The 26,602-nt window shown below is 39.7% G+C and overlaps 2 protein-coding genes across 9 annotated transcripts in view; one reads left to right on the top strand and one right to left on the bottom strand.

The window, feature by feature from the left end:
* Positions 1–8,998, top strand: part of LOC100564947 (ATP-binding cassette sub-family A member 10) — a 114,533-nt gene extending 105,535 nt beyond the window's left edge. For 4 of the 5 annotated variants that reach the window (XM_062971169.1, XM_008121999.3, XM_008121998.3 and 1 more), the window contains 6 exons: positions 1,217–1,311; positions 2,886–3,005; positions 3,715–3,855; positions 4,229–4,308; positions 6,316–6,371; positions 7,749–8,998. In XM_062971169.1, the coding sequence (XP_062827239.1) occupies positions 1,217–1,311; positions 2,886–3,005; positions 3,715–3,855; positions 4,229–4,308; positions 6,316–6,371; positions 7,749–7,847 (591 nt within the window). In that variant the 3' untranslated portion in view covers positions 7,848–8,998. Of the gene's footprint in view, positions 1–1,216; positions 1,312–2,885; positions 3,006–3,714; positions 3,856–4,228; positions 4,309–6,315; positions 6,372–7,748 lie in introns of those variants that run through there. The other variant, XR_010003106.1, reaches the window with a different exon arrangement.
* Positions 8,999–14,523: 5,525 nt separating this feature from the next.
* The window catches only part of LOC100565141 (cholesterol transporter ABCA5), a 78,731-nt gene continuing 66,652 nt past the window's right edge, over positions 14,524–26,602 (bottom strand). For all 4 annotated transcript variants that reach the window (XM_008122002.3, XM_008122003.3, XM_062971168.1 and 1 more), the window contains 8 exons: positions 23,914–24,089; positions 23,246–23,321; positions 23,069–23,163; positions 21,761–21,880; positions 21,485–21,634; positions 18,329–18,408; positions 17,229–17,284; positions 14,524–16,910 (listed from right to left, as the gene is read on the bottom strand). In XM_008122002.3, the coding sequence (XP_008120209.1) occupies positions 16,803–16,910; positions 17,229–17,284; positions 18,329–18,408; positions 21,485–21,634; positions 21,761–21,880; positions 23,069–23,163; positions 23,246–23,321; positions 23,914–24,089 (861 nt within the window). In that variant the 3' untranslated portion in view covers positions 14,524–16,802. The remainder of the gene's footprint in view (positions 16,911–17,228; positions 17,285–18,328; positions 18,409–21,484; positions 21,635–21,760; positions 21,881–23,068; positions 23,164–23,245; positions 23,322–23,913; positions 24,090–26,602) is intronic.

Below are 26,602 nucleotides of genomic sequence, written 5' to 3' on the forward strand. Positions count from 1 at the left end.
TTCCAAACAAAAACTTTGCTAGTTACTTTCAGGGGAGGCCTTATATTTAGCAATTCAGCAAAATTTCTACTAGGTCTTATTTTCAGGGGATGTCTTATTTTCGGGGAAACAGGGTAGGTTCCAACCCACTTCTTTTTAAAAAATATATATTTTTATTGAAGTTTTACCTTATAAGATAGAGTAAATTAACATCGAAAGAGTGAGAACATTTGCTTGTATAGAAAGTAGGAAAACTGAGATTTAAAAAGGATCAAAAAGGGAGAGAGAGAGAAAAAAAAACCAAAAAACAAAAACAAAACTAAAGTGTCCATATTTACAGAAAAAAGAAAAGAAAACTGAACAAATGGCGATATAAAAATGCAAAAGTACTTGGCAAAGAAACACACCGAAAAGCAAAAGCAAAAAGCATTAGCACTGGCATTAAACACTTTGAATAAAATCGCTAGGTTAGAAGCAGCTGACATTGGTAATGTTCTAACAAAGAACTGCCAAAAACTGTTAAAGTTAAACTAAGCTATCATTGTTGTTCCAGTACGACAGTTGGAAAATATAATAATAATAATAATAATAATAATAATAATAGTAGTAGTAGTAGTAGTAGTAGTAGTTGTAGTAATACTAATAGTCAGGATTTCCAAGCAGTATGTCATCATTTTGTTAACAGAGAGATATAGAAGAATAATATAACGTGCATTTATGATAAGTCTATATTACATTAAGGCTAGTAATAAATCATGTTCTTACTCCTAGAATAGTATATTTTTGCTTTTTAGTACATTAAGAATATTTTTAATGTATTTCCTTAGATAGTAGAATATAAATGCCTGCATTTCAGGCAGAATTATCCTATGGTCTGTTGTATCACTTTTTTATTTTAGGAATGTTCTTTTATTAAATAAAATAAAGCATAATAAATTATAATATGCAGGCAGTGAGTCAGAGCATTTCTACAAATATATAGACCAGGATGTCTTAATGAAAATACCAGTGTTCTTTAGGTACTTCAATGTCAAAATATTTTAGTTCATCTCAGGCATTTCTGGGCTTCCCCACCACATTGGTTGTCACCATAAACACACATTGTCCAAGATGGCCTTCAGTTATTTTTTTATTTAATTTATTTATTTAATTTATATCCTGTGTGTACATGAAACTTTCACAAAAGAAATATATACAATTTCTCCTTGAAGACAGAACCAATTTTCTTTCTTTTTAGTTATGCTTTGCCCTGAGCATTTTGGGAAATCCTACTGTGGTACTGTTTGACGAACCAACTATAGGAATGGATCCCAAAGGAAAACGTCAGGTCTGGTGAGTAGCCTCTCTGTTAATTATAGGCTTCCGGTTATAAGCAGACCTCAAATTCTAAGCCCTAGGTTACTGTCCAAAATCTCCCATCTCTGCTTGAAAATGTTCTTCTCCCATAATCTCCAAAGCATGTAACCATGTAGATGTAACACTGGTATCAGCACATCTCATGACATTGGATACAATAACTTACTCTTATGTAGATAATAGATTGTTAGTAGCAGTGTCCCAATACAGTTCTTTCAAGAGATCCACTTTGCTTGTGAAGTGAGTGCATTCTTCTAAAAGGACTGGGTCTGTCTGCTCAAAATTTGGAGCCTTAGACAGCAGAATATGGTACAGAGTGGTCAGCAAGGCTCTCCAAAGGAGAGGAGAGTCCCAATTTCTGCCTGAAAGAAAGATCCAACATGCCTAATATCTTCATAGCTAAAACCACGGGATCGATGCAATGTTTAAATGCCTTAATGTTTAAAAGTTTCATGGTATGTTTTTTTCGTGTCAGGAGCGACTTGAGAAACTACAAGTCGCTTCTGGTGTGAGAGAATTGGCCGTCTACAAGGACGTTGCCCAGGGGACGCCCGGATGTTTTGATGTTTTTACCATCCTTCTGGGAGGCTTCTCTCATGTCCCTGCATGGAGCTGGAGCAGATAGAGTACTTCCTCATTCCTTTTGCGCACGCTGCTGGAAGTTTTTATGGTGTCATAAATTAGTTAAATTAGCCTCCCTGTATAAAGCAGTACCTAAATTTTCTACTTGACAGATGCAACTGTCTTTCAAGCGGCATAGGTCAACAGCGAGCAAGGCTATTAATGGTTGGGGGGCTCAATCCAACCCGGGCTGGCTTCGAACTCATAACCTCTCAGTCAATAGTGATTTATTTAAGCTAACTACTAACAGCTGTGCCACAGCCTGGCCAGCTGGTTAGTAGTCAGATTAGTCTTTTCTAGTTCTGGTTCTGGTTCTTGAGCGGGACATGTAGGCCCAAGAGCACTTATATGATTTCCTACTCACATAATAATAATAATAATAATAATAATAATAATAATAATAATAATAATAATAATAATAATAATAATGTTTATTTATATCCCGCCTCCATCTCCCCCGAAGGGGACTCGGGGTGGCTTACAGCAAAATCAGATACAAAACAATGACAAAATATGAAACTTGGCTTTCCTTGGGCTTTTTCATGCCCTTCTCTGTACTTAGGGGCCTTGGCATCTTCTTTTCCAGCCTCCTCGGGCTTTCATCTGCTGATGCCTCTTACTGTTTTGTGCTTTAATGATATTGATTTAATTTTATGCTTGTTTAAATTGTTTTTATTATGATGGTTGTTGTTTAATTGATGATTTTATGATGTTTTAAATGTGATTACTAGGGCTTGGTCCCCATGTGAGCCGCTCCGAGTCTCAGTTGGGGGAGATGGAGGCGGCATACAAAAATAAAGTTGTTGTTGTTGTTGTTGTTATTATTTGGTATTCCTTGGTGATGTTAGAGCTCTGTCCATAAACTAAAGCAAGATCAAACTAAAGGCTAGCCATTCTGCCATTACAGAAAAATCTTGTGTTGTCTACAGGAGAGCAATTCGCTCTGTTTTGAAGGACAACAACCAGGGTGCCATTCTGACTACTCACCACATGGAAGAAGCTGAGGCAGTGTGTGACCGAGTAGCTATCATGGTGTCTGGACAACTCAGGTTGGCTTCTTCATAAATGTTTATTTCTCAGCATTGTAAGATGACATGAATAGACAATGTATTGACAAGACAAAGGACGTCATAAATAGATGTCATAAAAGGTCCCAGATTCAAATCTGGGGAGCGGAGTGAGGGCCCGCTGTTAGCTCCAACTTCTGCCAACCTAGCAGTTTGAAAACATGCCAATGTGAGTAGATCAACAGGTACTGCTCCTGCGGGAAGGTAACAGCGTTCCATGCAGTGATGCCAGTGGCCACATGACCTTGGAGGTTTCTACAGACAACGGCAGTTCTTTGGCTTAGAAATGGAGAAGAGCACCAACCCCCAGAGTCAGACATGACTGGACTTAATGTCAGGGGAAACCTTTACCTTTACTAAACTTTACGGGGGGAATCAATAAAAGCCAAAATGGCCAGCTTCACTTAGGAATAGAAACAGAAGAACCCTCAGATAATAAAATCCTGGCTTTAGGCAGTATTTTTGATGTCTCATCCTAACTAGCAAAAGTCTATGACAGTGCCTAGGACAACTGTGAGAATTGTTTGCTTCTAGATGTTCTTATATTGCAGCTTTCATCATACTAAGTGAACAGTGGGGGATTCTGGAAAATTCAGTGTTGTACTACATATTCCACTTCCCCAGGCTTGGATAAGCTGCACTCATTACACCTTTGGACCTTCTGTTGTATGTTCATTCCTTTTTTCTGCAGGTGCCTTGGCTCTATTCAATATCTGAAAAGCAAATTTGGCAAAAATTATTTACTCCAAATAAAAGTAAAAGGAGTAGAGGAAGGAGAGCTTCTGAATACTAGGATTTTGCAGATCTTCCCACGTGCAGCCCGTCAAGAAAGGTACAATTTGTCTGATGCTTAGTTTCAAACTTGTGATAAGACAATAAACAAAAAAAGGTTGAACAGGACAACCAATATTGTACACAGAGCCATTTTGAAATACTTAGCAATAAGTGTGTCATAGGACCTGGTTTTTAAAATGGAGCACTGTGTATGCCATTGTGGTTGATCTATCTGTCTGTTGTCTCTGTTTCGGTTCGATGTGTTTATGGGCATTGAATGTTTGTCCTATATGTACATAATGTGATCCGCCCTGAGTTCCCTTCGGGGTGAGAAGGGCGGAATATAAATACCGCAAATAAATAAATAAATAAATATCCTATTCTTCTGAAGTAAAGCTACTTTTGATGTATGGATCTTTTTCTCCTCTTAGGATATCTACTTTGTTGATCTACAAGGTCCCAATGGAAGATGCACTCCCTCTGTCCAAAGCATTCTCCATGCTAGAGGAAGGTACGTCTCGAATAGATAATGTAAATGTAATTGTTTGTATATTTGTGTATGTGCTTCGAGTCATTTGTTGAGGTGTCCCCGTGAATTTCATAGGCTCTTTCTTAGGTAAAGGTAAAGCTTTTCTCCTGACATTAAGTCTAGTCGTGTCCAATTTTGGGGGTTAGTGATCATCTCCATTTCTAAGCTGAAGAGCCGGCGTTGTCCGTAGACATCTCCAAGGTCATGTGGCCGGCATGACTGCATGGAACGCTATTACCTTCCCGTCAGAGCGGTACCTATTGATCTACTCACATTGGCATGTTTTCAAACTGCTGGGTTGGCAGAAGCTCCCGGGATTTGAACCACCGACCTTTCAGTCAGCAAATTCAGCAGTCAGCAGTTTAATCCACTGCGCCACCGTGCGCTGAGGATCACTTTTAAGCTAGGATTATTTAGAGGTAGATTGTCATTCCCTTCTTCTGAAATAGAGTTTATTAATTGTGGGATGTTTACAGTCCAGTTGGGAAGCTAGCTACAGCCCCTTTTCCTTTGATCGTTTTCACTCTTCTCCTATGGAAATGAGGCAAAGTGAGATCACACTGAAACATCAAACTCAACCCAACACGTTGATCACATTAGGATACACAACTATAGTCTCTGGTTGGTTGTGGTGCATCTGGACCCCACTCACTTGTAGTTTGGTATCTTTCACTTCTGACTTCCATCCTTCATTGTAAAGTATAGATCTCCCTAGATCAGTGGTTCTCAACCTGGGGTCCCCAGATGTTGAACTCCGAGATGTTAAACTCCGAGAAATACTAACAGCTGGTAAACTGCCTGGGATTTCTGGGAGATGTAGGCCAAAAACATCTGGGACCCCAGGTTAAGAACCACTGCCCTAGATATATGGAGGAGGTAATTCACATAGGAAGCCTGATCCTGTGGCAGTGCACATGAATCAGTAATTTAAGTGAGTCACAAGAAGATAGCCAACATGCTTGGACAACCTTGGGATAATGCCTCAAGGTGTCCAGGTTAGGAATTTAAAGCATTCTGATAAAATTAGCTGTTCTCAGTGAGATACCTTCTTTGAGAAATCATTGATCCCCACACTAAAGGACACAAACAACCCATCTACGACTTAAGATTTTTAAAAATGGCTTGAATGATGCAACAACCAACATAGTTTGTTATTGTTTTCTCTGTATCTGATTTACACATATCATGCAAAAACCATTTCTCACATGCAAGAATTCTTGCTGATCCTGTCAGAAAATTCCTTGCCATCTTGCAAGTGGGAAGAAATATTCTAAAGGGGTTTTTTTTTTGTCCCTCTGCATGTTTATGAGACGCTGTCTTAACACAGTGGTTCTCAATCTGAGGGTCCCCAGATGTTTTTGGCCTACAACTCCCAGAAATCCCAGCCAGTTTACCAGATGTTAGGATTTCTGGGAGTAGAAGGCCAAAAACATCTGGGGACCCACAGGTTGAGAACCACTGCCTTAATAAGTAGGTCCTGCACTTTTGTTTAAAAGTAGGGTATATGATTAGTTAGAGGGCATAAAGGAACATAGTATGGGAACATAACTTTGCAAATCAAGTTGGAACCTGAATGCTTGCTTCCTTGATAAATTTGGAGTTGATAAATTTGGGAAACTTGGTTGTCATTTGACCCTTGCAACTTTCTGGGGGGGGAAAGATATTTGGACAATGTGCTAAGAATTGAAGTGCACAATCCATTTTAATAACAATTCACTTCTTATTAATGACATCCAACACATGCAGGGAATGGGTAGATACATGTCACATAATATTTACTCCTTGAAATATTAAGTTCACATATAAACAGGAGAGATGGTTGTAAGTAGAAGAAAGTGGGTGAGGCATGGAGGCATCATCATAAAAGGCATAATTATGTTCCAACACTTCATAGAGCCAATATCTGAATTTTACTCTAATTCAGAGAATATCATCTGAATGAATCTTAAGTCAGAAGAATATAACTGATTTAATTTTGTAACCACACAGCTAAACAAAGCTTCAACCTGGAGGAATACAGCTTTTCTCTGAATACTCTGGAGCAGGTAATGGATTATGTGATTTTGATGTTTAAATTAATATATTTTTAACTCTGTTTTAATGTTAATGTTATTGCATTTTTATGATTCTATCGATAGTTGTATTTTATTGTTGTGTAGGAATTGAATTTTGTCATAATATGTTTGGAAACCACTTTGAGTCCCCCATCCAGGGTGAGAAAAGCGATATACAAGTGAAGCAAACAAACAAATAAATAAATAATGTTTTTAAAAAAATATAATTATGTGGTGGGATTTATAGTGAAAAAAATAGGGATGTCTACTCATTTTAAAATGTTAGTAATGTTAATAGATTTTTTTAAAAGAAAATCTAATAAAGTTCTCATGAGCTAGGCTCAGAAAATAACTGGGGGGAGAGGTATGCTCATCAAAGCATTAGAAATACAAGCCAAAAGAAATCTTTGCTAAAATTAAAATATGACTAGGAGAAGATTAGCCAGCTTTCCTGGATCCTCCATTTCCTATTAACTGAATGAAATGTAATGGTGTTACTTGGTTACAGAGGAAAACTGAGAGCCTACAAGTTTTTTTTTTCTGTGTCAGGAGCGACTTGAGAAACTGCAAGTCACTTCTGATGAGAGAGAATTGGCCGTCTGCAAGGACGTTGCCCAAGGGACACCTGGAAGTTTTGATGTTTTACCATCCTTGTGGGAGGCTTCTCTCATGGCCCCGCATGGAGCTGGAGCTGACAGAGGGAGCTCATCTGTGCTCTCCCTGAGTTGGATTCGAACCGGCAACCTTCAGATCAGCAACCCAACCTTCAAGTCAGCAGTCTGCCGGGTTTACCCATTGCACCACCAGGGCCTACGAGTTAAAAGGACGTCAGGGAATCTGTGATGGGTCTGGATTGATTTGTTTTGCCTCGACTGGAACTTAATTCTCTATGACAAATGTAATGGGGTCATTTCATTATGAGTCATCCATGGGAGGGGGAGTTGCCTTATTTTCCTTTGGATGTTGTCCTTGCAGCAACTTTATCTTAGCCTTATGTAGGGTAGGAGAGTTTCAGCTATCTTTATGTGGTTTTTCAAGTAGAAGGTATAGAATCTTTCTCCTACTCAGAAGAACTTTGAGTAATCTAAGATAAGCTTTAGAAGGATTGACCAGCTTTCCTTATATTTGACAACAGTGGTCATTTGTTTAGAATAGATGGATCATACCTGTTAGAAAATTTGAGGAAATGGCAATTACTGTCTTGAAGGTATATCACCATTTTTAAAAAGCCCACATAATGTGTCCCAAAATGTAATTATATTATAACTCCAGTTATTAAAACAACTGATAATCCTCTTAACATAGATGTGGTAACTTTAAAACACTCTTCTGTGCAGCTAAAGACCTAAGCTTTTATTATGCCTTTAGGTTTTCCTAGAAGTTTGCAAAGAGCAAGAACAAGTTGATGCTGACACAGTTCTGGATACAGCTTTTGAATGGAAGCACCTACAGGAGGCTGATCTCTAAGTTGGTAACAACTTGATATAATCAAAGAAACAACTTTGCCTTTCAGTAAGATAACATCTAGTTTATATCCTAGGCTGGAAGCCCCATGGAAGAGGACAATACAGTTGATACCTATTCCTCTATATCAGGGATCCTCAAACCTTTTAAGCAGAGGTCCAGTCCACAGTCCCCCAGAGTGTTGGGTGGCCTGACTATAGTTTGAAAAACGCACACTGCACATGTCTTATTTGTAGTGCGAAAAAACCATGAAAGAACAATACAATATTTAAAAATAAGAACGATTTTAACTAACATAAAGCTATCCGGATTTCAATGGAAAGTGCAGGCCTGCTTCTGGCCAACGAGATAGTCAAGTTAATTAGGATTGTTGTTATTGTGTGCCTTCAAGTCATTTCAGATTTAGGGCAAGCCTAAGTCTAAAACTGAGATCGGGGGCCAGATAAATTACCTTGGAGAGCTGCATCTTGGTTTGGGGACCCCTGCTCTATATTGTAAAAGATATGTATTACTAACACCCATATTAGTCACATTGTCATATTTGTAGACACTCTGTTCTTAAGACAGAAAGGTAATGGAAGTACCTTAATCTAACTTGACGATTACTTCATCCTACTTCTCAGTCTGTTTGGATTAAAGCTATAGGAGCCTAATCCCATATCCACTTTGCCAACCTTAGGCACATAAGTGACATTGGATAAACACAGGCAGCACAAGATCTGTTGCTGCCTGAAGCAAAAAGTGTTAATGACAACACTTTCCCATCTTTAAGCCAAGGTGCATTATACTCAAGAACAGTCAAGGTATTTGATATCTGAACAGGACAATCTCACAAGCATCATTCCCATTTCTGGCAGTACAAATATAACAAGATTGTTCATGGCATGCCAATCCAGTTACCCAAGGCAAAATCAACTATACTTTTTTTTAAAAAAAAAAGGTCTTTAATTTTTTTAAAAAATGCTGTCCTTCAAACTTACAGTATTAAGAATTATTAATAAATCTCAGTATTCAGTTATAATATCACAGTGACACTGAATTATTTTGTAATTTGTGATAATCACATAACACTTGCAGTATTAAATATGGATAATATTAGCAATATGAATCAAATGTCCTGTTTTTATAAATAAATAAATGACATACCGTTTAAATTACAACTGTCTTGTGCTTATTTAAACAGAATCCATTCCTACAATTTCCATTGTTTCTCATTCTGAGTTTTAATTTTTTTTTTCTGCCATATGGGCTATCTTGTGTCATTTGAGATAAATATAGAAAGTTCTTCCTAATGTTCAGGTGGAATCTCTTTTCCTGTAGTTTAAAGCCATTGTTCCACGTCCTAGTCTCCATGGCTTTAAATTACAGGAAAAGAGATTCCACCTGAACATTAGGAAGCACTTTCTGAGAGCTGTTCAGCAGTGGAACTCTCTTCTCCGAAGTGTGGTGGAGGCTCCTTCTTTGGAGGCTTTTAGGCAGAGACTGGATGGCTATCTTATTTATTTATTTATTTATTTATTTATTTAATTTATATACCGCTCTTCTCCCCCAGGGGGACCCAGAGCGGTCTTACATAATGGCAAGATTAATGCCACATATAATACAAAATATAGTAAAAACAAACGATCGTAAAAACACACTTGAAAACCAATATCATACCCCATTTAAAACAGTAAAACACTGTGTGACCATTACAACAGGGCCAGTAGCATTGGGCCAAAAGTCAGAGCCAGTCTGTATTCAATTTCACATTAATCCAATAAATGCATCAGATTATATCAACCGTATCTTAGGATGGGCCAAAAGCTTGGTCCCACATCCAGGTCTTCAGCTGTTTCCTAAAAGACATGAGTGAGGGGGCTTCCCTAATCTCCCTTGGCAAGGAGTTCCATAGCCGCGGAGCCACCACCGAAAAAGCCCTGTCTCTCGTCCCTGCCAAATGCACCTGTGACGGCGGCGGGACCGAGAGCAGGGCCTCACTGGAAGATCTTAATCTGCGGGGCGGCTCATAGGGGGAGATACGTTCGGAGAGGCAAGTTGGACCAGAGCCGTTTAGGGTTTTGTAGGCCAAAGCCAGCAATTTAAATTGTGCCCGGAAGCTAACAGGCAGCCAGTGGAGCTGCTTCAACAGAGGAGTTGTATGCTCCCTGTACGGCGCTCCAGTTAATAACCTGGCTGCGGAACGTTGGACTAGTACCAGCTTCCGAACAGTCTTTGAAGGCAACCCCACGTAGAGCGCATTGCAATAGTCCAAACGAGATGTAACCAGAGCGTGGACCACCGTGGCCATGTCAGGCTTCCCAAGGTACGGGCGCAGTTGGCGCACAAGTTTGAGTTGTGCAAAGGCCCCCCTGGCCACCGCCAAAACCTGGGGTTCCAGGCTCAGCGATGAGTCCAAGAGGACACCCAAACTGCGAACCTGCGCCTTCAGGGGGAGTGCGACCCCATCCAGCACAGGCTGTAACCCTATACCCTGTTCGGCCTTACAACTGACCAGGAGGACCTCTTTCTTGTCTGGATTCAACTTCAATTTGTTCACCCTCATCCAGTCTGACACAGCAGCGAGGCACCGGTTCAGGATCTGGACGGCCTCCTTGGAAGCTGGAGAAAAGGAGTGATAGAGTTGGACATCATCTGCGTACAGATGACACCGAACTCCAAAACTCTGGATGATCTCACCCAGCGGCTTCATGTAGATGTTAAACAACAAAGGGGACAGTACTGAACCCTGTGGGACTCCACAAGACAATGGTTGTGGGGCCGAACAGCTGTCCCCTATCAACACCTTCTGGGTACGGTCCTCAAGGAAGGACTGGAGCCACTGCAATGCAGTACCCCCAAGGCCCATTCCCACGAGACGACCCAGAAGGATACCGTGGTCTACGGTATCGAAGGCCGCTGAGAGATCCAGGAGAACCAGCAGGGACACACTCCCCCTGTCGAGCTCTCTGCGGAGATCATCCACCAAGGAGACCAAGGCTATCTCAGTTCCATGCCCCGGTCTGAAGCCAGACTGTGCCGGATCCAGATAATCAGTTGCTTCCAAGAATCCCTGGAGTTGCGAGGCAACCACACGTTCCACGACCTTGCCCAAAAAGGGAAGATTGGAAACAGGCCGAAAGTTATTCCAATTAGTGGGGTCAAGTGATGGCTTCTTCAACAGCGGTTTTATTACGGCTTGTTTGAGGCCGGCTGGAAGTCTGCCTTCCCGGAGGGAGGCGTTCACCACCACTCTTACCCACTCGACCAACCCCCTTCTGGCTTCTTTAACCAGCCAGGATGGGCAGGGGTCTAGGATGCATGTGGTCGCTCTCGCTTCTCCAAGGACCTTGTCCACATCCTCGGGTTGCACAGATTGAAATGAATCCATCAAAATAGAACAAGCAGGTGCTCTTGCTATATCTTCGGAGATTGCATCAACCGCGGCGTCAAGCTCGGAACGAATCAAAGTGATTTTCTTTGAAAAGAACTGGGAAAAAGCTTCACATTTCTCTGCCGCGTCATCTATGGGCACAGTTTGAGGGGTGTTGTTAAGCAGCCCTCTGACAGTTCTAAAAAGCTCTGCAGGACGGTTTTTGGCTGCCTCAATTCTAGAACTATAATAGGTTTTTTTTACAGCAGCCATTGCTTTGCAATATGTTTTCCTTTGGGCTTTAACCCGTGCTCCGTCGCTTTCGCCACACACGGTCAAGACGCCTCGTCTCGCGCTTCATCGCTGCCAACTCCCCGGAGAACCAGGGCGCTAGTTTAGCTCTGCGCATTGCGAGGGGCCGCTCCGGAGCAATCGTGTCTATTGCCCTGGCCATCTCCCCATTGTAGAGTGACCAGAGCATCAACAGAATCACCTACCGAGGAGGCGGGAACATCCCCAAGAGCCATCGGGAATCCATTTGGATCCATAAGCCTTCTGGGGCGGACCATCTTAATGGGTCCACCACCCCCGCGGAGGTTAGGGGTTGCAGTAATTCTAAACTTGACCAAGTGGTGGTCAGTCCATGACAGTGGGACTACCGAGAGCTCTTCCACACCACCACCATTCTCCCATCCCTGGCAAAATACCAAGTCCAATGTATGTCCAGAACAGTGGGTAGGGCCAGAAATCACTTGGGACAGTCCCATGGTTGCCATGGTATCCATGAAAACCTGAGCCGCTCCCGACAGGGTGGTCTCTGCGTGTATGTCCCCCAGCACAAGAAGCCGCTGAGACTCCAACACCAAGCTCGAGATCACCCTGGCTAGCTCAGTCAGGGAGTTTGTAGTGTTGCGGGGTGGACGGTACACTACAAATATCCCTATACTGTCCCGGTCTCCTACCCGCAGGTGGACGCTTTCAAATGAGGTAGATTGCGGGATGAGGCATATCTTTCGGGGGTGCTTTGAATGCCATTTTCCTGCTTCTTGGCAGGGGGTTGGACTGGATGACCCGTGAGGTCTCTTCCACTCTATGATTCTATAAGGTAGGGAAAAAATCTTTTTAAACAAGGTTTGGAGAACATCTGCTTGTATTGCCCAATAAAGGGTTCTTGTGGCTTAGAAGAAAAGGAATTCATTCACTAAGAGATTCCTCTTAAACCACCACCTCCTTCGATGTGTCCTGAACAGGCTATTCTCTAGCAAAAGCTGTTGAGATGTGGGCATTCTGAGCATCACCTAATAAGGTCCAGTGTTTTGATCTCACCCCAAAACATGACTTTATATGGTTCCCTCCCTGAAGTTTTTATAGAAAATACTGTAAGTGGATTACTGCAGGAGCATCTAAGGCTACTTGTGGTTTTTCTAAGAATCATACCCTTTGTCCATGGGTTATAGACAAAGTTAAAATATCTTTTGCAGATGCTGCTCTAGTTTCAAATGCAATGTGTCCTGTCAACTGCGATGATATTTAAAGGTTGCGTTTGATAAAAAGACTGAAATCTTTTTGAAATATTCACTTTACATTTCTTCTCCGGTAGCTAGGATTTTTACTGTTAATAGCTACTCTTTTTGTCTGTATGGAGAACATCTAGGCAAGACATTTATTGGCATCCCTGCTGGCAATACTGAGTTGTGTTAAGGGATCAATACATTGGCTAAAGAGTCTGTGTTGATGATGGCATTTTCAGATTATTTTTGGTTCACCTCTATAACCCCAACAGCTGACAATGACAGCTAGAAGATATTTTCCACTAAACATCTGTCAAATGAAATGGTTAAGCCCCATATTTCTATTTATTCTTTAAAGGGAGGAATAGTGTTTAGGTGTCCTTTGGGAAATATTTTGGTTGAAACGAAAGAGAAAGTATTTGGTGGCGAGAGCTAAAAAGATTGCTGGAAAATATCTAGGTATTGTAAGAGACTAAAAGCTTCTGGTACTAACTCAGTGTCTCTAACACATTGGACTAGCAAAGTCTCACATACTGGGTGTAATAATTCTGGCAAATCTTCTGTCTTCATTGGTGGCCTGCAAAGCATATCTAGAATCCGGTTAGTCTGATTTAGAATAGAGGTATGAAACCAGTTGTTGGATGTTTAGTAAACAGATAGGTAAATCCAATTGATTCAATAGCTGTTGGTCCAATCACTGATAAAAGGATTTAGATCTGTATTTCCCATGGGTCCGAATGTACTGAAAATTCTTTGGTAGTTATTGCTTCTATTTCAGACAGACAGATAATTGTTTCAAAAGCAGTGAAAGACTTGATGCGTGATGGGTGCCTCCAGCCTTCCACTGAGGAGTCTTCTCTGAATCACAGATTTGTAGTAGCCATGAATGTGGGGAGCTCATTGTGAGCCACAGTTAATTCAAGTCAAGTGTTCTCTGCTTGAATTCAGAGACGTGAGACTGGCTTGTGTGATTTTTCACCAGGATTTGATAGGGAATGATGTGTTGGTTCAATTGGACAGTGTGGCACAAGACATTGGCACAGGATCAATCTTCCTTATAAGGAAAACAAAGTTATTATTAGTGTTATTATTATTATTATCACACCATTTGAATTTGCTGGCTATTAGGAATTGTGGGAGTTGAAGTCCAAAACACCTGGAGGGCCAAAGTTTGCCCATGCCTGCTTTAGACTCACATTATTAGTAATAAATCTGGATTCTGGTATAACATCTGCAAGACTGTTTGGTAGTGCAATAGTAAGTGCAAACAGTATTAGTCATATGGTTATGCTATATATATGCAGGCAAAGACCCATTCAATATTTAGGAGCTTTATAGTCTGCCCTTCAGCCAAAGAGGCTCTCAGAACAACTTACAAATTTGAGACTTCTCTGCCCTCAGTCTGTCTCCTGATATTGCAAATTGGTGCACTGCTCCAAGAGGTTTTGAAATATTTGACCTCTCCAGGGATTTTGTTCTGATATGTTTTCTTGTTACTAATATCATTCTAGCATTTGGAAGTTGTTATATATTTTGTATTATATTGTGTAGATATCAGCTATTAGCCAACTAACAATATTAGCCATAATAACAAAATGTAGCCATAATATTCAATCAGGAGGAAGTTCTATTAAAATGACTCACACTTTGATCCAGAAGACTCTGCAGAAAATTGTATTGTCTTACATATAGTCCATATGTGCTGAACTAGAAACTGTAACATGACCCCCCGCCCAAGCGATATTTCTGCCTAAACCCTTTGATATTGAATTGCTGTTTACAACCAAGATTTAAATGAAAAATGCTGGATTGCATCCACATTTTGATAGACATTTATTTATTTATCGTGTCAGAAGTGAATTGAGAATACAGTTATAATGTATAGAAAAGCCACAAAGTTAGATAGACATAACATTTAAGAACTGGATGCGAAGAGGTTTGCCTGAGAAATATATAATAGATTGTGTATGTTGAAATCCAGCAAAAATTATAGTGAATTTTCAAATACTATAATAAATGTTTACAAGGAATATACATGAATTTTGAGTTAGCATTTCGTGAACTCTGCTTCGCTGTATCTCTGCATGCAATGCATAGTTGATAATTGACAGTAACAATCTCCAGTAATGATAGTTTTGATTACTAAAAGAAAGTATATTGTAGTGGATTTATTACATTCTTTGTATATGTACTTGGATATTAATGAATAATAGGTAATTTAGAATGGCTTAAGGTACAGGTACATTTCAGGTACACTTCAATTGAGTCCAGCAAGAGTATGTTTTACCAGATATTAACATGATACTTACACTAACTTTACCTGCATTGCTATAGATTATGTTTAGATTATATAACATAAATGAGAAAAGGGGACTACAACATTGTCCCTCAATTAAATTAAGGCTTCATTTGAAAAATATTATCAAATAGAGATGCTAAAGTATATCAAAAGTTCCATTATTGATTTGCATCAAAATTATACATTCTATATTTTTAGTTAATTGCACATTACAAGCTATATTTGACTCTTGGGTCACCAATATAACAACTGATTCGAGATTAATTTATCATTTGATTGTCACACAAACATCATAGCAGAAAACTGTAATAAAATGGGCTGGGCTTTAGCACAGCAGGTTAAACGACCAGCTGTAGTAAATCATGTCGATCAAGAGGTTGACAGTTCGAAGCCCGGGTCAGGGTGAGCTCCTGGCCTTTAGCCCAGTTCCCGCCTACCTAGCGGTTCGAAAGCAAAATGTATGTAGATAAATAGGTTCCGCTTAAAAGTGGGGAGGTATTTTAAGGCACCCATAATGAAATGAGAGAAAAAAGACGGTGATTCGATCAAGGAGGAAGTTTGCGAACAAAGCTCTTGGGAAAGGCAGGGAGATGGAGCAACAGCACCCTGCCCCCCCCCCCCTTGGCTGGAACCAAGCACAAGCCTCCAAGAAGCTGAAGATGGGGAAAGCCTATATACTTCAGTCTATGTACAATTGTCAGCCTTTTTAGTGTATAAACGGCATTGAATGTTTTACGCATATGTATGTTCTGTGATCCGCCCTGAGTCCCCTTTGGGGTGAGAAGAGCAAAATAGAATACTGTAAATAAATAAATAAATAAATAAATAAATAAATAAATAAATAAATAAAACTTGAAGGAAATTGGGCAAGTTGATCATAAACAAACTTCTCTTGGCAAAAGTGAGTACAAAATTGTACTTCAGATTCTAAGTGAATGTCATGAAATCATCTTCTTATAATTTTGTACCAAGTGATTCTTAAAATGGTACTCAAAAACGGTGATATAAACAGAAGGTCAAGAGTGGATTGGATCCAGACACAAATATGGCTTTTTCTCTCCAAGAAATCTTTCTCATACAACAGAGTTGTTGCATGCCTTCAAGTTGTTTCTGACTTATGGTAACCTTAAGGTGACCGTATTATGGTTTTTTCTAGGGCTGAAAGTTTGTAACTCACCCAAGTTGGTTTTCATGGCTGAGCAGAGAACTGAACCCTTGTCTCCGGAATCATAATACTCAAACTCTACAGCACTCAATACCAAAAACTTTTGATGCCATAAAATTGATAGAAAGCTTGTGGAAAATCAATAAAAATCAATGTCCATGGTAGAATCTTGCTATATGTTGTGCACTAATCTTGTAAATCTGGATAAACTCAATAAAGATACAACAGAAAATAATAAATTCTCCTTAACTGTATAGTGCAGGCATGGGCAAACTTCGGTCCTCCAGGAGTTTTGGACTCCAACTCCCACACTTCATAAGCCTACCAGCTGTGGGAGTTAAAGTCCAAAACACCTGGAGCACCAAAGTTTGCTCATGCCTGGTATAGTGCCTTCTTTCCACTACCATTATCAAGCAAAAAAGAAACAAAAGCATTGGAAACTTTCATTAAAAAAGGAAGTCATGCACTAGTAACAATACTATTAGGTACTTTAAGAGTATTTATAACATTAATAATAAGGAAAAAGATAAATTATTATTGATGTGGGCTTCAAATTATCATCCTCGCCAGGCATGCCAAAACATCACCTCTTTAAAAACCTGAGAAATGAAGCTATTGAAAATAGAAAAGATCAAAAAACAACCCGATCCCCTTGAGATCGTTCCCAACTGATTGTTCCATTTAGTGTTCCAAAATTGTTATCTTCCTCTTCTTGTTCTTTGACAAGTTCCACAAATACCTAAAACAAGTAAGAAATGTGTGAATACATGAAGTCCAGCCACTATCTATCGAATGTTACTCAACCATGAATTACAGGGTTCCAGATCTGACAGCAGAAGCTATTTTTTATACAGAACTTGAGGTGTATTACAGAAAATACTTCATACAATTACAATAAAATCTCAACAGAATTGACAAAAATTGTGAATTTAAATAATAATTTACTTCCAATATACATTTACAAATGTATATTTATTTAATATACATTTGAAGCCCATGGGCAAAATTCTTCAGGGATATAATTTACATTCGGTATTTGAAAAAGGCTCTCAATTACCTGCTCCAGTGTTGCTTGAGAGAAGCTGTATTCTTCTATATTAAAGGTGTGTTTCGCTGTTACAATGGTTAGAAAGAATGGGTTAGTTCTCCATGGAAGGAATCAAAATGGCTGAATGTGAACTTTAAAACAACATGACTAGAATCGCATTCTCGAGTATACGCTGACCCAAATATAAGCCAACCAGGACCCTCACCCGAGTATAAGCCGAGGGGGGCTTTTTCAGTCTTAAAAAAAGGGCTGAAAAACTAGGATTATACTCGAGTATATACAGTAATACCATCAAGGACTTGGTGTCACAAGTGGACGGTGAAGTGGCAGCTCACCCTGTGGCCAGAATCGAGCAAACTCTAATGAAGCCGGAAGCTGGAAAATGTTAAATTGCCTCTGTGTGTGTCTATATATTGTATGTCTAATGGCATTGAATGTTTGCCATGTATATGTGCAAGAGTGGAATATAAATACTGTAAATAAATGAATAGCTATACATGGGACCCAATTGCCTCTAACATTGCAATGACTAGGAAAGCCACTGTATGTTTTGCCAGCACAAACTGCACTATGTGCTTCTGGAAGGATTGTACCAGTGAAAAAATGATAAGAATTGAAAGGAAATCATTCCAGAGCTTCTTAAGGTTTGCTTTTACATCCTTAAAGAACTGAAATTTGATTGATTTCACTGTGCATGATGAGTTGGAGCACAACCCAGAAAGTAAACGGAAACTTCCTTTACTAAAATAGCATAGTGATTAGAAAACATATCCTTGGATAAAAGAATGTGTTTATATAGAATCATATTGCTATGGGATGGCACAAAGGTGTAGATGAGTCTTGACAGAGTGAATTCTGATTATGAAGAGGTTGGGAGAGAAAACTGAAAATCAGATGAAAAAGGTTCCATGGTCTTTTATTTATTTATCTATTGTTATTTTGATTTTCTCTCCAACAGGGATACTCAAAGTGGCTTACATTAAAAGCCTTTCAGTACAGTTTAAAATCTAAAGATATACAAGCATTAGAATTAAATATAAATGGGATTTTAAAATTCACAGTTAAAATTCATTTAAAAAATAAGTTAATTGAGAAGACTGTTGCCTCACCTTCCTCTAGTTCAGAAAAAGATTCTGCAAGCGAGTGGACATCTTCCTTTGGAACTTTATAAGCCAAAATTGAGGAAAAACTACAGAAGACAAAAAAAAATAGTCCATAACATGCCATTGCTCAAATTAAAAATAGATTATATATAGTTACTAGCTGTGCCCGGCCACGCGTTGCTGTGGCGAAGTATGGTGGTATGGGAAATAAAGTATTGAGGAATTGATGGTAGTTAAGGTAAAGGGTCCCCTAGGCTGAGTGGGTTGCTAGGAGACCAGGTGAGTGGAGCTTAGCCTTCTAACTGGCAGCAATTGGATAAAAACAATTATTCCTCTTCCTCTAATTAGGACTTTATTTTTCTTTTCTTTTTGTTGTATCAATCTAGAGGCATGGTTGTGCTGTCAATTTTCAAGGTTGTGGGGTGTTTACTAGGCTTGTCCGATCGATGGAAAAAATGTTTCAATTCTCGTTTCTAAAGTAGGGGGTGCCGGCTCTTCGATATAGAAATTATTTCTTAATGTTTCACCCAAAATTTTTGGATATTTCCGAAAATTCGTAATGTTTCTAAAATGTTTCTAAAATGGCGGACGCGCATGCGCAATCGCCAAAAAACAGGAAACTGGGGGGGACTTTTCTGGGGGTCTCCCGCCCTCATTTCTTGAGCTATTCTCATCAAATTTGGTACAGTGGGAGAACACATTCCACACTCTTTGCTCAACAAATTGCAGGATGTTTCCTGTCTCCTATGATTTTTGGCGAATTTTCATAACTTTTTATAATACACTATTTTTCAATATTTGAAGAAACCTGTTCCTGGTTTGAAAGTCTTATTTCCTGTTCAATTGGGTTCTTATCACTGTAAAAGTCCCTCTTCTACTTGTGTAGACTTTGGATTAGAAATGCAGCACACACCAAGCAATGCCTTGACAGGATTGGCAACATCCTTTGGAAACTATAAATTGCCTTTGAACCTTTTGATCAATGGTGCCACTGGTTGACCTTGTGATTGCAAAAATGAAACTCTGGCTGAGGACTTTGGATTAGAAATGCAGCACACGCCAAGCAATGCCTTGGCAGGAGTGCCACTGGCCTTTGGAAACTATAAATTGCCTTTGAACCTTTTGATCAATGGTGCCACTGGCTGACCTTGTGACTGCAAAAATGAAACTCTGGCTGAGGACTTTGGATTAGAAATGCAGCACACGCCAAGCAATGCCTTGACAGGATTGGCAACGTCCTTTGGAAACTATAAATTGCTGTGGACCCTCTATTGAATCAAATCAATGTCTGACTTTGTGATTGCAGAAATAAAACTCAGCCCAAGGCTTCGGAATAGAAATGGAGCGTGAGGGAAGCAATGCCTTGGCAGGAGTGCCCACGTCCTTTGGAAACTATTTCTTCCAATGTACCCTTTAGGTTTGAAAACAATGTGTGTCTTTGTGATTGCTGCAATAACACTCAGCCCGGGGGCTTGGGATTACAAACGGAGCGGGAGGGAAGCAATGCACTTGCAGGAACGCAGACGTCCTTTGGAAACTATTATTTTCAAGTCCCCCCCCCCCTTTCAGGATTGCAAAGAAGGGCTGATGTGGTGATTGCTAAATTCCAAAAAAGAAAACAGAAAGGCAAAAGGTCTCCCTCAGGAGTAGAAAAGTAAAGCACCCCAAGCTCTGTACTTTCCCCCAAAAGAAACACAATATCGAACCAGCAACAACAATCTACCCCAGTCACTTAGCCCTCTCTCCCCCAAGCAAGCAAGCAGCTTCCCAGCGCGCGCGAACCACCCTCTCTCCTCGGTATCCTAGCCCAGAATGGCTTGGCTCAGTTGGGGAAGGGATTTTTATAGAGATCCTCCACGTGGACGCAGAGGACGCTAGCCCCCACCTTTTTCAGCCATCGTGGAAGTCTCTGATTGGCCAGGGAGCGGTAGCCATGTTAGGCTGCACTAGGCTCCCATTCATGTTAGGTTGCAGAAACAAAAAAAAATTATTTTTTTTAAAAAAAATATTTAAAAAAAATTGGAAGGAAAAAATTTAACGAAATTTTTAAGAAACAATTAGAGAATGGGCCAACGATGGTTCGAATTACATTGCCAGTTGCGCCCAGGGAAAACGTTTCAATACTCGTTTCAAAAAACGAGAACAATCCGAAATAATTACGAAACGAGAAACATAACGAATATTTGGACAACCCTAGTGTTTACTTTTGTTGTTTTGTCCGCTGCCATGATACCATCACTCTTTTATATATATAGATGGGCTTGTTCTCTGGTACGCCATGAGAAAAAATTGCAAACAGCACAAATTTTAGGCAGAAATTTAGGCATACAATTCCTCCTCTTCCTTCCATTTATACTGGAAATATAATAACAACTGGGCATGACTTTTTATCTCAATGTAACAGATGCTTCAGTAATGTTAAGTGTGAAACTGCTGGAAATGCAAGGATCTTTGATGGATTAAGCAAACTGACAAACATTAACAAATATAACAAATTCCATACACACAAAATGTATAGAATTTGTTATATTTGCTAATATTTGTCAATGTTTTCAACATATCTCTTTTAAGAATGTGGCATCCTCTATGTGCTATTTTGTCCCAGAATCTCCAAGCCAGAGAGGCCAGCTGCTATTTTAAAACCGCAATGAACCATTTTCAGTGGCTATCGGTGGACTGGTAACATCTGTGTTCTATCAGTGCTATTCAAGGAAATAAATACAAATGGATCAGTACCCATCTGTGACAAGGCTCCAGACAGAAAAGGTGGAATTATAGCTGACAAGCACAAAATGGATCTGCACCAAACGTGGCACACATACCCATCATGACAAACTGAAAATACTAGTAAGATCTGAGGTGGATTGACCAAGGAAGATGGCAGCTATAGGTCTTCGTATCCTACATCTAGAGAGCCATGTGTAGTATCTCTAATGGGACCACTAAAAACCCAAAACCAAAAAATGACTACCTCTAATATCTATCCTTACAAATGCAAAGGGCTGTGAGTGGACAGTAAGGAAAGTAGTGTGATGCGTGACTGACATATGGGATCTTTAGTTTAAATAAGTAACTGTAACAATTAAACCACTGAAAGGCTGTGTGTGTGTAAATTTCCCATTTCCCATTTAATGCCTAAATATTCTGACTGCTGACTTTTACCTTTTCTGACAAATTGCATTTGGAAATATGTGGAAAATCTTCCTTTGAATACGCTCCTTCTGCAACATATCTGGAACTTCTTTCAATTTCATTTCTAAGAAATAACCTCTTCCAAATTTACTCTTCAGATGTTGAACTGTTCCAATACATCTATACATTATTTGAGGGGCATGGGGTGGAGGGAAGAAGAGGAAAAGTGGATTCAGTTTCAAAATCCTAATGACATTTTAAAATAAAAAATCCAAGCTTATTTACCTGACACATGGAAAAGAGTACCTTAACTTTCCAGACACCAGGATAGCTACTCGATCACATATAGCCTCGGCTTCCGCCATATAATGAGTTGTCAGAATAGCTGCTCTCTGTTTACTTTTAAAAGCTGCTCGGATCGCTTTCCTATAAAATGGAATGAACAGTAGATGAAAAATGGGTTGGCTATTTTGGTACGGCTGCCTTTAAGGGATATGACACCAATTCCTAGACTTTCCACAAAAGCAAGATTTGATTATGCAAGAAATTTGGCCCCAGCCCTTTTAGCTCACCCAAATACCTTTATACTGTTACATAAAAAGTAGCAGGTGGAGCCAAATCCTAAACCCTGGAGTAGCAATTCAGACAGAACTGGGTGGGTTTTGCAGTTCATTTGCACAACTTGTATTTCATACATGGGGCTGAGCCGAAACCACAAAGATGTTTTGTTCTGGGAAAATAGATTATCCAAAAGAAGGATAAACTTTGGAAGTAGTTCCACTGCTATCTAAAAAATACAATTAGTTTTAACACTAGAGAGGAAGTTAATATTAACTTGCTCGTTCATGTAGAGGCTGCAAAATCAGATGTTAACTTCTCATGTTGTATGTGTTTGTATTTAAGACTGGGCAGAGACAACATCCATTTGCCTCACTCCATTTTAAAGAAAATCGATGGAATTGCTACAGTGATTATTTTGGGCTGAACTGTTCAATTGTGAGGGTACAAAGCACCAACAGTCATACTCCCTCCAGCAATTGCCAGTTAACATTCCTACTCCGCACCCATGGATAGAATACAACTGTAATTTATGGTCTGCAAGACTATTAACAAAAGTGAGCATACGTCTTTCACGTTCGAGGAAAAATTGAGAGTGGCAGATTATTTATGTATTTCTTTATGGGAACTATGTATTACACTCTGCACATAATTAAAAAGGCCCACAAGGATGTATTAGTGCATAGGAAAAATTGTATAGAAGACATATGGCAAGGACAACATGGAAAACCACTCCAAATAACTTGCTATTCACTTCTCAGCTGAGAAACCGGTTTCAGCAAATAATAATAAAAAAATAAAAACACCTGCAAGGGTTCATTGGGCATCCTTAGTGTTTTTCTTAAATATTTTTTCAGCATCTCCAAACCACAGTTATTTCTAGTCTTCTGATATTTTTCTCTTTTTTGTTGGTGGTACTGTTTGGTGGCAGAAGCCCAAACCAAGGGCAAACTTATATCAAAAGGAGAAATAATTATGTAGTTACAATGAAAGTATTATAGACACTCACTGAGACACCATTTTCAGCATACAGGCTCCACAGCATATTGTACTTACCACAGCTGCTGTATTCCTACAGGATCCATACCAGTGGACGGCTCATCTAGCAGAGTGACATGGGGGCTGCCAAACATACTTAAGGCAAAACATAACTAAAGGGTGAAGAAATTAAAAAAAGAAAAGTGAATATGTTTGACATTGTACATGCTATCAATTTCACTTCCTGAATCATACCTTTCGTTTGATCCCTGTTCCGAGTTCCTTTGTGGTTTGCTGCAGATGTTCCTTGAGATCAAGTGCATTGGAAATGCTGCAGAAAAACAAAGAACATATTTTTCTTGTCTTGCAAGTTGTGTCGCTGCAGTGCCACAATGGAATAGTGTCAATATGGAAGCATTCTAAGAGATCACCCTGAAATAGCTTTATGTTTTTCATAAAAATATACACATTTCCATACCTAAATTCAGTCTCATGTTATTTACGTATTAGGAGATAATACAAGATTAATAGTATCCACTAAGGAGAGAGGTCATGCTGTTGTAGATTGACAACTGATAAACATATTCTTTTAAGACCAATGTGTACCGTAAGAAACCAGCCCATATTTTACTTCCAATAATTTCTATTTCCCCACCCTATATAGAAATATCACCTACCTAGAGCTGGGTCATCCATGGAAGTCCCTCAGATTCAATCACTGAATTGAAAACCAACATTTATGCACATTGTACTGATCTAACAGGTCTATTCTAGTTGAGACTAACAAATAGCTTTAGACAATGTTTTATTGTATTTTTAAAAATTCAAGCTATCAACCCCTTTCCAGGAAATGCACATCACATTAAAGGAACAAATGTCAATTAATGTTCCTGAAAATTGAGTGCTTAAAATGAGATATTTACCATTTTATGACTTCAGCCATATCACTAGCACTTATTCCTTTAATAGTACCATAAATTTCTAAATGCTCTTGCAATGTGATGTTGGGCCATAGAGGGTTTGTTTGTGGACAGTATCCCATAAATCTCATGGCATCGTTGTCGTTATTTTCAGCCTCAGAATGATCATCTATCAGCACCTGTGGATACAATATTTTATATGACAGTTGCAATTAACAACACTTAAACTTGCTCATATGAATACGTAAATTAAAACAAGAACAAAAATATTAGCTCAGGAATTAGATTTTTTAATCATTCTGAGATATCTCTCTCATGTAGTACGACCAATCACAGCATACAAATGGCTAACTGGATGTAAGGCTGCAATCTGATTTGCACTTCTAAATCATATTTAATTCAAGGGTATATCATTAGGCGCCTAAATATACCCTAAAGGCACTGAATCTCCTCTCATATTGGAAGCCAAGCAGGATCAGCCATGGTTAGTATTGGATGGGAAACCTCCAACTTGTATCAGGCATTATAGGCTACACTTCACAGGAAGGAATTGGCAAAACCACCTCTGAGGATTCCTTGTCTAATAAAACCCTATGAACTTCTCTTTGTGTGTACACACGGAAACAAGAGACTTCTTCCAGTTCCAAATACATGTCAGTTCCTTATATTTCCCCCAACCCAACCCAGGAAAATTAGTCTTTATGTTTTCACATGTATTTTCAATGGGGTACATAATAAATGCATGCTTTCTATAAGTACATGTTTGTGAGCTTTTTAGAATATATGCTGTTTTTGAGTATTTTTCAAATGTGCATATGCTGACTTTATTTAAAAAATTGAGTGAAAGAAAAAAGCATACGGGGTGAAAAACATACATACTGAAATATAAAAATAAAATATGTATAACACCTCCAATTTGTACAAACAATAACCAAAGAGAAAAGGGAAAAGATTGTGATCCCATCACCTAGGACTTCTGTCATGACTCACTGTAATGCTTATGCCTGCTGTTACATACCTTTGCAGCTACCTTAAAATTCACTTTTGCCTTTCTTTGAAAATATACAAATGCCAGCCTCCACTCATTTGTAAATGAAATGGCACTAGAAGAATTCTCCACCTTTGTGCAACTGTGGAGCAGAACAAACAACTCAGCATCTCTATGCTTGCCCACTATGCCCTGCCTCATGCACAGAGGAAGAACTGCAGGAATGGGCAAACTAAGGCCTGGGGGCCGGATGTGGCCCCCGGGTGCTTACCTCAGGCTCTCCTCATTTTCCCTGTCCTCTTGCAGAATGAAATGGCAGCCTGCTGTGCCCTTATGCCAAAAAGATGGGGCAGGGAGGCACATACCAGCTTCACTTCACTTCACTTCTTCCAGTGAACATACCAGCTGAGAGTTCTCTGGAGTGTTATCAGCCATCGTATGTCTCACCCTCCTCCTGGCATAAGGATGGTGTGAGCGGCCCAATCCTTATGCAAGGAAGATGGCTCAAAGAAGGTATGCAGCGGCTGAGAGCCCTCCAGAGCACTCTCAGTCACCACCTGTCTTGCCCTTCTCCCAGCGTAATGCCAAGAGGACAGCCTGAGAATCGGGGGGGGGGGGAGATGGGGAGGAGGATCGGGGCAGTTGCCGCATGTCCTCTTGGCACCCGACATGAGGATGGGGTGAGCAGCCCGGTCCTTATGCTGGGAGGACAACCTGAGGATGACCCGAGCCCTGCCCTGCCCCCTCCTGGCCCTGGCTTCTCCCGGGTTCGGGCCCTCCCCACCCAGCCCCCCTCCCTCCAGGGATGGCCCTCCCGGATGATCCCGTAATGTGGTCCCAAGGCAAAAAAGTTTGCCCACGCCTGGTTTAAAGCTACAGACAATGCAGTCGCTGTCCCCTTCCCCTTTTTTTTGGTCTAAAACTATTTAGCTGCTTGTGATCCCTTTCTTTTATCAGTTTTTTAAACTTATTTATTTATGCAATGCTTTTGACACCAAATAAAAATGCAAATTCTTCATTATTTTTATCTCGTTGTCCATTAGACAGCTTGGCCAATTGTATATATATTCTAAAAGCTCTCCAATCTTTCTTAGATAATTCTATCTGATCCTTCCAGGATTTAGATAATTCTATCTGATCCTTCCAGGATTTATTCTGGCTACAACAAAACTGTATTGACAAATTTCTTTATCACCTTGACTAACCTCCTCCCTAAATAATTCCAAAAGGCATATTCCTGAATTTTTCTTAACCTTCTTAGTAATCATTTTGTTTCCTTAACAAGACTCTTCTAAAATTCCTGTACAATTGAAAACAACTACAAAACATGAAAAAATGTACCCAAATGTACCCAAATCGCCAACATTCCCCTTAAGCTTTTCTCTATCTTTCTGACTTCTTTTACACATCGCAAGGCCAGAAATCAACAATTTCCAAATACACATTTCATTCATTGTTGTTGTTGCAATTGAATGCAATTTCCTGCTTCTTGGCAGGGGGTTGGACTGGATGGCCCATGAGATCTCTTCCAACTCTACTATTCTATGATTCTATAATTCTATGTTTGAGAGATAGAGAATTAAGTAAAGCCATTAAAAAGACAGAGACCTTTTCACAGGTGCGTTGAGTGTCCTATTATGTTGTCAGTATGAGGTCTTTGCATGTCCTGTGTAAAGTCCCTGTAGATGCTGACAAAATATATGC

The sequence above is a fragment of the Anolis carolinensis genome, chromosome 2, assembly GCF_035594765.1.
Source record: "Anolis carolinensis isolate JA03-04 chromosome 2, rAnoCar3.1.pri, whole genome shotgun sequence".
NCBI lineage: Eukaryota > Metazoa > Chordata > Lepidosauria > Squamata > Dactyloidae > Anolis > Anolis carolinensis.